Here is a 12,446-nt window from a genome sequence, read left to right as displayed (position 1 = left end):
TGTGGATGTTGTCTACCAGATTTCAGTAAAGCCTTCGATCTTGGCTCCCACAGCATTCTTGTGTAGAAACTGTCTGCTCATGGCTTTGATGGGTGCACTCTTCTCTGGGTTAAAAACTGGTTGGATGGGTGAGCCCAGAGAGCAGTGGTGAATGATGTTAAATTCAAATGGTGACTGGTCACCAGTGGTGTTCCCCTGGGCTCAGTTTTGGGGCCAGTATTGGAGCCATCCCGTTTAATATCTTTATCGATAATTTACATGAGGGGATCAAGTCAACCCTCAGTGAGTTTGCAGATAACACCAAGTTGGGTGGGAGTGTTGATCTGGTGGAGGGCAGGAAGGCTCTGCAGAGGGATCTGGACAGGCTGGATCAGTGGGCTGAGGCCAGTGATATGAGGTTCAACAAGGCCACGTGCCAGGTCCTGCACCGGGGTCACAACAACCCCAGGCAGCACCACAGGCTGGGGAAGAGTGGCTGGAAAGTGACCCAATGGAAAAGCACCTGAGGACACTGGTTGACAGTGGCTGAACGTGAGCCAGCGTGTGCCCAGGTGGCCAAAAAGGCCAATGGCATCCTGGCCACACATGCACAGAAAGCATGTGTCCAGCAGGACCAGGGCAGTGATGGCCCCCTGTACTCGGCACTGGGGAGGCCACACCTCGAATCCTGTGTTCAGTTCTGGGCCCCTCACTCCAGTAAAGACATTGAGGTGCTGGAGCGAGTCCAGAGAAGGGCAACAGAGCTGGGGAAGGGTCTGGAGCACAAATCCTATGAGGAGCAGCTGAGGTATCTGGGGATGTTTTGTCTGGAGAAAAGGAGGCTCAGGGGGAACCTTATCACTCTACATCTACCTGAAAGGAGACTGTAGCAAGGTGGGGGTCGGTCTCTTCTCTCAGGCAATGATCAACAGGATAAGAGGGAATGACCTCAAGCTGTGCCAAGGGACGTTCCTGATTGCTATCAGGGAGAAATTTTTACCTGTGGTTAAGCCTTGTGGAAGTGTGGTTAAGCCTTGGAATGGGCTGCCCAGGAAGGTGGTGGAATCATCACCCCTGGAAGGTGTTCAAGAAACTACTGGACGTGGCACTTAGAATTATGATTTCGTTGACATGGTGATGTTCAGTCAGAGGATGAACTCAGTGACCTTGGAGGTCTTTCCCTTAATGAGAACCTTAATGAGTCTATTCTTTGATTCTAAATGTACTCTCTCCTTGGAGCTGTTTCTGGTGAGGCCACTGCAGTGTAGCCATACATTTGTGTGTCATATTGGAGATCCTCAGGCTACGTACAGATGTGTTATATGTTTAGGTTGCAGTGCTGTGCAAAGGGGCTGACCACTTTTGGAATCACACCCATGCATGTAGAGCCATCTTGATTGACCTGGGGTATCCCCTTGGGCAGGCATCTCCCTCTGCATTGTACATGCCTTGGCATTGCTATTCAATTGGTGAGATTGTGCCAAAATCTTCTTGTCTGGAATTTCTTTGTATTTGTATCATAAAAAGCAATGGGACAACCATCCTTTGTCAGATTTCTCCAGTCACTCTCTGTACTCAGAAGCAGTGGTTTCTTTTGTGAAAACCATTTTTTATGTCATTGTATGGAATTTAATGAAGTGGCTATTGTTTCATAAATTGGAATTACATATTGGAAGTGTTACTGTATGGCACCCCAGTAGGCACATGGGAAGTTCAGCTTCTGAGATTTTTAATGTAGATGGTATCTGCCAGTGAAGCCTGTAGTTCCCAATACTTGGAAGACAAGGAATATGATGCTGACAGTCAAAGCTATAATGAACTAATGTATATGTAGATTTTTATGTCTGCTGTCCAAGCCACTTCATGAAATATTTAGTCTCAGATTTAATTTTGCGTGGCCAAAGTTTTCCCTCTGGAAGACTGCAAAGAGCCATAATAACTAACTAAATATGCAACTGTAATCTTTCTCAGCTTATTTTAATGACACAGTTACTGTCTCCAAATTCCCTAGCATGCTGCTCTTCCCCACCCCTGCTTTTTTAAGGTGGTTTGGTATCATTTCCTTTCCATGAAATAGAGTGCTCTTTGCTGTTACTTTGAATTCTACTCCTTAAAAGTTATATAAACTTTAATAAAACTGAATATTTATGAACTTCTGTGAGGAAGAATCATAATATAAGAATTCTAAAGCAATGGAAGTGTGAAACAGTGTATGTCCACTACTGAACACACACCATCACTGGCATGAATGATTTCAAACCGAAACCTAAACCAGAAAATATTTTCAGTCTCTTAAAAACCTAATGAAACTACATGGAAAATGTGGTTAAGGATTTCTGAAAATCCAATTTTATGTATGTGACATATAGTTCCTGTATTTTTCTTCATGACCATTATATTTAGAAGTACTGTATTTTATGCAACATTATAAGTCTCTTTTTAGAAAAACCAAAGTTTTTGCAAAATGAGAACCACTAGTTCACTGTGAGGTACATATTTTAGTATCTATATACTTGTGTGACAACCTAAAATTTATAAACAGACAAATCTTCTAACATTCTTATTTTAAATAGTAACACCTGTGTAACTGAATTCTGCCTGATTTGGGATAGGTGTTCTTGGACTGTAAAACACCATAAACTCTTTAGGATTGTTTACATCCTTATTTCCTCATTAAGTTTCAGAGACACTGTTTAATGAATGGAAGAATTTCTACTTCCATAGCAACACCATTCAAGTAACCTAAAGCTTATACAGTTTTCTTTCTGCACATTTCGAAAGATGCTGAAAATTCAGTGGAAATGTTAATAGAGAGAGAATGTGTCTCTAGAAGGAGGCAAGCTGTATTTGAAATCCTCTATGAGATATTTAAGTTTTAGAGTTGTGAGAACTGTCTCAAGAGATTTGTATTTGAGCAGAGGATATCTCACAGCTGCTTAGGTATTACAATAGAGATATAGTCTAAAATCTGCACAAAGTGAAATCCCATGTTTTCCTGGTTTAGGTCTCTGAACTATATTTACATTATACAAAACTCATAGTACTGCCAAATAATCTGGAGAAGTAAGTAGTATATGATCTACAGCAGCTGTGGCGTGCTGTAGATCTTTGGTCTCACTCTGCTGGGTTGTGTTCCTAGTCAGTTTTGGGTTATTAATGCCATCAATAGGTAATAATTGTTAGCTATAGCACCTTCCAAGTAATATAAAAAATAAAAACATCTCCGTTTTATTTTGAGATTCAAGACAACAATAAGTAATCTGTAGGGTTTGTTCTCTTTCCTAAGAGGTTCATCCTGCATCTTTACACTTAAGAGGAAAATATTTATATTTTTCTCCTGCACAGTCTCAGAAAAGAGGGTATGGTTTGACTTTACAACTGAGAAAGGTTACAGCTTCTAGACCACCTTTCTCCTCCCTGCATTCACCATCCCTCCCTTGTGCCATCTCCCATGCATTTTGTACGATTCACAGCACCAATTCAGTGACCCAGAAGAAAATGTAACGTTTGCTGACTTTCCACCAGCTGAACAGGCTGCAGGTTGCCCTGTTCGACCACAGTGAACTATCAGATTAACTCAAACCATACTGTCCAAGTACACCCTCAGAGTAAGGTCCAGAACAGTGCTGGACCATTTTTCAAGCACTCAATACTAAAAGTGATCAGCACATAATGCACCTTAACTATAATGCATTCTTAGAATCATATAATTGTACATGTTGGAAAAGACCTTTAAGGTCATCACGTCCAACCATTAACACAGCACTGCCAAGTCCACCACTAAACCATGTTCCCAAGTCTGCACATCTTCCAAACACCTCCAGCAGTGGTGACTCCACCTCTTCCCTGAGCAGCCTGTTCCAATGCTTGACAACTGTCTTGGTGAAGAAATTTTTCCCAATGTCCAATGTAACCCTGGTCCCCTGGTGTGACCTGGGGCCATTTCTTCTTGTCTTGTCACTTGTTACCTGGGAAAAGAGACTGACCCCCATCTCACTAAAACCTCCTTTCACATAGTCGTAGAGAGTGGTAAGGCCACTCCTGAGCCTCCTTTTCTTCAGGACAAGAACCAGGACAACCCCAGCTCTCTCAGCCACTCCTCAGAAGACCTGTGCTCTAGACTCTTCCCCAGCTCTATTCCCCTTCTCTGGGCACCTCCCAGCACCTCAATGTCTTTCTTGTAGTGAGGGGCCCAGAACTGAACACAGGACTTGAGGTGTGGCCTCCCCAGTGCCGAGTACAGGATCGCTGCCCTGGTCCTGCTGGACACACGCTTTCTGATACAGGCCAGGATGCCATTGGCCTTTTTGGCCACCTGAACACACTCTTGTTTGAAACTGAAAAAAGCTTTGAAATATTTGGAGGCACAAATACAAATAAATTTTGTGAAATTTGCTCCTTGAAGCTGCCATGTAACTGTTAGTCATTGAGGTATTGAGCATCAAGCAACTTAAATGCCTTAGTGAATCTACCCCACAAGGCTCAGAGGGTCCACAACACCAATGGATGGGCAAGAAGCCCTATGGACACTTTTCAGCACTTGAAACTAATTGCAGGGACTGATGTAAAAGTGTTTCAAGACCACTGGGGGCAAGTAATTATGAGTGTCTTTCTAAAACTTATGAGGAAGGTGGCATTCAGTTTCAGAGCTGAGGTAAGGACAGAAAAATTACTTGATAACTGGATCAAATATTTTATGAGCAGTTCTAACCTGTTGGCATTGAGGGGGCTGTTATGCTTCAGTTTGCTGTCATGAGTGTAATTTTCCTGCATGTTATATGTGGCAGTAGTGAAGTGTATGTGAAGAAAGCTACTCCTTTTGTTGTGCTCTAATTCTTTGTTTCTTTTCCTTTCTCAATCCTTCTAGACTCCATAGATGGGAAACATGCTCGAAGGACTCAGTCCAGTACTCCTCTGGGAGAATTATTTGACCATGGGCTGGATAGCTGGGCTACCTCCATTTTTGTGCTTTCTTTTTTTTCTGTCTGTTCCCGTGACAATGGGAAGACTGGAGTTTCTGTATATACAATGTATATATATTTAAGCATTGTCTTGTTTAACTTCATGTGTTCACACTGGGAGAAATATAACACAGGAGTTCTTTTTCTTCCTTGGGGATATGATATAAGCCAAGTGGTAAGTATTTATCATCCCTGTTTTGGTTTTGGTTTTTTAACTATGTAATTGTTTTCATAATATTAAAGCAATAGAAGAATGGAGCTCAAGGCAAATATATTTGGCTGAGATATTGAAAAATGTGAAATTGCAAAGCCCTAAAAGCAATTCAGAAATATTTTCTGCATTTGCAATAAAGGGCTGCTCTTGAGCAAGTTGTCAGCATCAGAGATCCATTGCTGTGCAGGAGAAAAAAGGCTTGCAGCAAGCCTAGCAGCCAGACAGTGCCCATGAGAATGTCATTTAACTGCATTTGATTTGTGTATTAGCAAAAATTACTATGCTGTCTGAAGTCACAGCCATTTTTTCCCGCAATACCAGGTTGTGAGGCACAATGTGAATTAGTCCAAGTAGTATCTATTAACAGTAATTACCTAGTTATACACTACCAGACCTCAATTCTACCCCATTTAACAACAAATGTGGTGATGGAAATAGCCTTGTACCTATGCAGTGGGCATTAACTGTTGTCAAGTGAGTTCTACCTTTGAAAAAGAAGTCAGTCATCATGGATGTCAAAAAATCATAGACATTCAGTAACATGAATTACGTATCAGCCCACAGTCAGCACCAGCTGAGTTCTTGTCTGATTTACAGCCCTATCTTGAGGTGGACCTCTTCAGAAACATGGCCAGGGCACCACAGTGAATGGTGTCCTCAGTGCACAGATGAGTAACAGTATTAACCAACACTTCCAAGGGCCCAGCACTGGGATTTCTCTGGGCTGGCTTATCTGTGTCTCCGAAAGCCAAGGTCCTGCAGCCTGAAGAGCACAGTCAGTCTTCTGAGCTTCCTGTCACAGGCACGAGATGAAAGGTGCAGCCAAATAATTGAAAAGAAGTTTGACAAATACTCAAATATGTGTTTTAATGGAAATACAGTATTTGAATTAATGGCTGCAGATGTATTGCTGTAAACATAATCAGAATCCAGTGGTTTGAGAACAACTCAGAGATGGTGGTCCAGCTGTGGTGCATCTGTGTTGTCCCCTAGAAAATAGGTTTTGGGAGAAGAAGTTGGCTCAGGACTAAGACATTAGGCAGCCAGCTGGTGTGCAAGTTTCAGCCATGTCTGTGTAAGGCTTCTTTGTGAAGTTCTTCCAGCAGGAGAGGAATAGCCTATTTCACTTGTTGCTCAGACGATCACTGTACATGTGAATGTTTAGAAAGCTCTGCTGGATTGCTACAGCATCCAAAGTGTATTAGTGGTTAAGTCTGGGAATGGATATCAACTAGCAGAGCAGTACTGTTAACTCTGTCAGTGCCTGTTAGTGACCTGTGCCTGTGGCACTGTTTTCTCATCTGGGAAATAATGGGAATAATATTTCCCTGCCTGACAGATTTTTGGCAAGGCTGAATACCAGTAAAGTTTGTAAACTGCTTTGATTAACTGGGATGGAAGGTGATAACAAGTACTGTTTCCTGTTCCCCTCTGATGCTGAACTGCTGTCCTGCTTACTTGCTTTCTAGTACCTTCTGTGATGACTTGGTTACAGTCAAAGTGATAAGCTTGTAAATGTAAGGATTTTTTGGTGCTATTTAGCACAGTCATCAGAAGTTGTGGAAGACTGTACTATTGAAACCCCTGTAAGTCAGTTTTCTCATCTGTAAAAAATAGCTGTTGTAGTTGTGACTGCCTATGAACAAAGAGAAGGTAGGATTTGTAGATCAAGGTAGTTTTTTTCCATTAGTCTAAACCACATTACATGCACACCAGAAAGTATATAATGTATTTTTTTCCAGCTCTACTAACTAGTCTAGTAAAATATCTTAATTCCTCTAAAAATTTGTCCTTGTTTTGTAAACCCATTCAGCAAATTTGACATGATATGTGCACTATTATCTCCACTAACTTGGAGGATACTGGGGAAAATAGCAAATGGCTGATGATGAGTAAGAAAGATAATGTTTTCTTTTGCTGCTGCTTCTCTGCCAGGCATTCCCACAGTCACATTTAGAGGCAGAGAGTAGAAGTACTCACTAGCTGCTTCAAGACTGATTCACAATGTTTAATTCAGTATTTCCTCCATGGCATTCCTAGCTGGATTGCTGCAGGAATGTGCCTCTCTGTCCTATCTTTAGTAATTTCACCTACAACTTGATGCTGTTGCATTGACATGTCAGACACTCAGGTGATTAGTCCCCTGCTTCTGCTTTTAAATTTGATGGTAGCCAGGAAGTTTGGGCTTCGTTATCACCCCAGAACTCAAAAAAACATTAGTTACTGTAAGTGTGCAAATAGAGGACTGATGGCCTTAATGAGCACTCAGCTGGCATGTGGCTCCCAGGACGCTGCTGCTGAGTCAGCTCCGCGGTGCATAAGCACAGACAGCCCGCTCACGGGCTCTGCCTTGGCTGGGGGAGAAAAAGAGCTGCTGTTCCTCTTGAAAAAATACCTTGTTTTAGACAGAGATCTGTGGGACTTATGCACATCACGTTTTTCTGTGACTTGATGACTCATCAGAACTGGTAACCCAATTACACTAGCTGGGCTGTAATTGGCACTCCAATTAGCTTTGATTACAGCAGACAACCGTTTACAGGAAGCTGTGGTTTGTAAACTTGAAAAATGGCTGTAATGTGTCTGAGAGATGCTTGGTCAGAGGACTGTTACATTTGTGGATCCAGAATCAAGGTGGCAGCAAATGCAGCAGGGAAAGCTCTTCCTGTCTCTCCTCCCTCCCGCACAAGGATTTATCCTGTGCTGATTCCTGAGTAGCAGAAAAAGGTGCAGGGAGAGGAGCCTCTGTACCATAGCATCTAGACAATTTTCATACACTTTTGAGTAAGCACACCTATTGGAAACCCCAAAAGTCTGAAGAAAAGGCTAAAAAATAAACCTCTGCTATGATCTGTGAGAAATTCCCTTGGATACATCTTGTGAAAACGAAGACTTTTATTTTTGTCGCAAGACTAACCAAAGAAAGCTAGTATCTGCAAATTAAATTTCTTGCAGAAAAAAAAAAAAGACAAAACTTTCCTGAGAAATTAAAATTTCTGGCTTCTTACCATATGTTAATTTTCACAGAAATCCTCTTGTTTTGTTTTAAAAAAAATCTGTTTTCTTTCTGAAGAATTTAATATTACCCTAATTAAATACTCACCTAATCCTGCTGTTGCTTTTCATAAGCCACTGCAGCTGAGTTCATGGCAGGGGAACAAAGTACTAATTTTTCCTTAATATGATGTAATGATACCTCTGCTCCATTGGTGCTGCCTTAAGTGTAATGGGAGATACCCTTTATATACTTAATTAAAAATTCAGAAGTGAAGAGCTGAGTGAGAGCTGCAGTGACCCAGACAATTCCACTCTCCTTCCTCTCCCTCTCCCCATCCGAGGGCAAGCTCAGAAGAAGCACAAGTGGCAAGATGCTAAAGGTGACAGGCAGCTCTCTCTGTCCCAGCCCTTGCCCTTCAAGGAGAGGATGAGCAGAAATCCTACCTGTAGGGAGAGTCATGCCTGAAGGGATGGGTATTGGACCATGAGCCCCAAGGTTTCAGTTCGAGATGCTTTCCCAGCTGCTTCTGCCCGATGGCTTTGGACAGTACCACCTAGAGCCTCTGGGAGAACTCTCTGCCTGCCTTGAACTCTGAATAAATTAGGTACATGATGCCCCTAGCAACTGAAACATTGTAGAACTTCCTTTTCTCCTTCCTTTCAGTCAAAGCTGGGGGAGGTTTCTTTCGTGGATGCCATATACCACATTTTCTTTTGGCAAGCTTTTTTACAGAACTCATGCTGGAATATGTTTCATATGACCTTTTCCAGGGATGTGCCGTGGCAGCCAGTGTTTCGGGAACTGGCAGAGAAATCCCAAACAGTGCAAGTGCACATCACATCTGGAAAAAAATTCTTCCTCTTCTGAGGGGCAAAAAAACTTGTCTATTAAAAGGCAAGATAAAGATGCAAATATGTTGTTCTTTGGTCACATTATCAGGATTCACAATTTAATTTCAGTTGAAAGGATATTCACTTTCAGAGCTTTTTTAATTTGAAGTGTCTGTGGAAAGCCTAGCCTTTCTTGTGAAGAAAAAATATTGTTACTTAGTTCCAAAGTTGGAGCACAATGGAATTGTTGAAGTAAGAGAACTGATAGTAGTGAGGAAGCAGTGCTGGCCAGACCGTGGTGTCTGCTTCAAGCTGCCTCCGGACATGGCTGGAAACTGATCTCAATACTCAGTTATCTGAGGGAAGCCCCATGGTGTATCCATGTGAAATCTGAACAGAAGAACCTGCTGTGCACAGGCTTTTCCTGCAGCAGACTGCTCCATTCTTAACCACTTGATTATGATTCCCCTTTCTTGATTAATTAATCTTCCACACGTTTAGCTATTTATCTATAATGTCTAAATGCAAAGTGATCTTTTTAGGTAGAATTTTTCAAAGTCTAAGATTTACAGTCTTCAACTATTTATTGAAAGGAAAAAACTGAGAAAAAAAATAAAATGGAAAAATTGCACATCACATTGAAGTTAACTGCTATTGAAATAGCTTGTAGGAAATAATTCTTACTCTTTTAGGCAAGTGTCACACTCATTATGAGAAAAATAAAGTAGCCTTGTATTTTAAATGACTGTTTTCTAGATGTTTATTTTGAGCACTGTGTTAATGGAAAATATTTCAGCACATGAACAATTAATGCTATAGCAATATGCTATTGAAATTGAATATTACAGTAAAATTAATGTCATATTTTTGTGGAATCATAAAAAATTTAAAGGCATATCCACATTTTTTTAAAATATGACAAAATATTTGATTTTTTTTCACCATGTAGAATATCACACAGCATATTAAATGTGCCCGTGTGTAAAACAGAAATGGTAAATCAATGGTAAGAAAAAAGGATGTATGTACACACATAATCTAAAATATTGTGTTCACAAAACTTATACCTGAAATAGTGGAAACACATGAAAGAGATGCTGATTTAAAAATATCCAGTGTTTTAGAGAACAGGTAAGAGGCTAGAAGGTAGAAGACTTTGAGGGGTTACACTGCCTTATGTATACATAGAACTTTCCCAATCAAAGAATTATTCTGATTTTACACAGGAACAAATGTGACTATGTCTCTGTTATTTACAAAATTTTGGCAAGATAGGGAGCCCCTGCTCAGAATCCAGCTGTCCTGCTCTCAGCCATATCAAAGAGCCTACAAATTAACACCTTGTGTTTCCACATTTTTCTCAGCATAAGTATTCCTCATACTCATAGACAAGGTCTTGTCAAGCCAAAAATACTCCTGGTCAGATGCTGAAGAGAGATGGAATCCAAGATTGTATCTGTCTACACTACCTTGCTATATAGTTGTCACTTGTGTTAATGTCATGGGCTGGATGTCACCAAAGCTGCCCTATCACTCCCCTCTGCAACTGGACAGGGGAGAGAAAATAATAATGAAAGGCTCATGAGCTGAGAGAGGGACAGGGAGAGATCACTCACTAATTACTATCATGGGCAAAACAGACTCAGCTTGGGGATATTAATTGAATTTATTATGAACCAAAATCAAAGCAGGATAATGAGAAGTAAAACAAATCTTAAAAACACCTTTTCCCCACCTCTCCCTTCTTTCTGGGCTCTACCTCCACTTCCCTACTGGCACAGGGAGACAGGGAATGGGGGTTATGGTCAGTTCATCACAGGTTGTTTCTGCTGCTGCTCAGAGACAGGAGTCCTTCCCCTGCTCCAGCCTGGGATTCCTCCCATGGGAGACAGTTCTCCATGAACTTCAATGTGAGTCCATCCCACAGGCTACAGTTCTTCATGAACTGCTGTAATGGGGGTACCTTTCCATGGGTACAGTCATTCAGGCACAGCCTGCTCCAGTGTGGGTCCCCCACAGGGTCACAGGTCCTGCCAGGAAAGCTGCTCCTGTGGGGGCTTCTCTCTCCATGGGTCTGCAGATCCCTGCCAGGGACCCTGTTCCAGCATGAGTCGCCCACAGGTTCACAGCTCTCTCTCAGGCACCCACCTGCTCCTCATGGGCTGCAGGTGGATCTCTGCACCCCCGTGGATGTCCATGGGCTGCAGGTGGATCTCTGCACCCCTGTGGATGTCCATGGGCTGCAGGGGCACAGCTGCCCCACCATGGGCTGCAGGGGGATGTCAGCTCCAGTGCCTGGAGCATCTCCTCCCCCTCCTTTCCCCAGACGTTGTTGTGTACAGGGCTGTTCCTCTCGCATATTCTCACCCCTTTCTTCTCTGGCAGTAATTACAACTATGCAATAAGTTTTTCCTTTTAAAATATGTTGGCCAGTGGTGGGAACATCCTGGAGCTGTCTGATGTTGGCTCTGCTGGACATGGGAAAAGTTTGTAGCAGCTTCTCACAGAAGCCACCCTTGTAGTCCCCCTGCTACCAAAAACTGGCCACACAAACCAAATACAATTATTTAATTTGGACTTCTCATTTTACAAAAGGCTGCAATTATTTTTGCTTGCTGAAGACTACATTTATGTCTGAAAAGTACTAAAGCTAGTTGATAGTAGAGAGATAAGTAAAAAATTTGGCTATCTTTTCTTAAGTAGAATTATTCAGTTGCACTTAGGAACACTGCTTTACTTTTACTTTTTTTTTTAACCAGCAGTGCCTCTAAAACAGTTTATAGAGCTGATTAACAAACTTAGGTTTTGCTAATAATTTTGACAATCTTCAATTTTTTCCTAGTATACCTTAGATCAAGGGACACAGCCATTTTCTTATCGTTCCTTTCTAAAGACGGTGTGCTTTCTAAAGCCAGAGACTGCTTTAGAAAGCTGCTTTCTAAAGCAGGAGACTGCTTCACTCTAGTCAAAGTCATGAGTCCTTAAAAAACAATATACCAAAATTTTGAAGCCAAGGAGTGGGTTTTTTCATATGCTACATCTGTTAAGTAAGAGGCAATCTTGACCTGGGAGTCTTGCATCACCAAATCCCAGGGCAGGGCATTCCCTGTGAGAGCCCCTTGCATCCACACTCCCGTTCCTAGACGTGCGCTGACATCTGACAGTGATGCTCATGACTGCCCTGCCAAAAGTACTGACTGCAATAGTGGTTAATACTGAAGTTCCTCTTTTATCACTTGCCAAAATTGTCTGTTCAGGATTCAATGTGTGAGGGTAAATTCAGGCTCCATCAAAGCCAGTTGGAGTCGTGCCATCAACTTTGATGGGGTCAGGATTCCATCCGTCATGTCTTATGGGTAATGTAATACAATTTCTTCAGGAAGCCAAATGTTAGCTCTGATGTAGTGGATTGCAAAACCCATTATAAGTGTCCTTCACACTGACCAAAATTTGACTCACTGTCT

The 12,446-nt window shown here is 41.9% G+C and overlaps 1 protein-coding gene across 3 annotated transcripts in view; it reads left to right on the top strand.

The window, feature by feature from the left end:
* Window positions 1–12,446, top strand: part of LOC138105077 (ethanolaminephosphotransferase 1-like) — a 57,413-nt gene that overhangs the window by 23,570 nt on the left and 21,397 nt on the right. For all 3 annotated transcript variants that reach the window (XM_069004703.1, XM_069004701.1, XM_069004702.1), the window contains exon 5: window positions 4,847–5,115. In XM_069004703.1, the coding sequence (XP_068860804.1) occupies window positions 4,847–5,115 (269 nt within the window). The remainder of the gene's footprint in view (window positions 1–4,846; window positions 5,116–12,446) is intronic.

The sequence above is a fragment of the Aphelocoma coerulescens genome, chromosome 2, assembly GCF_041296385.1.
Source record: "Aphelocoma coerulescens isolate FSJ_1873_10779 chromosome 2, UR_Acoe_1.0, whole genome shotgun sequence".
Lineage (NCBI taxonomy): Eukaryota > Metazoa > Chordata > Aves > Passeriformes > Corvidae > Aphelocoma > Aphelocoma coerulescens.
This window is presented reverse-complemented; position numbering and strand designations above follow the sequence as displayed.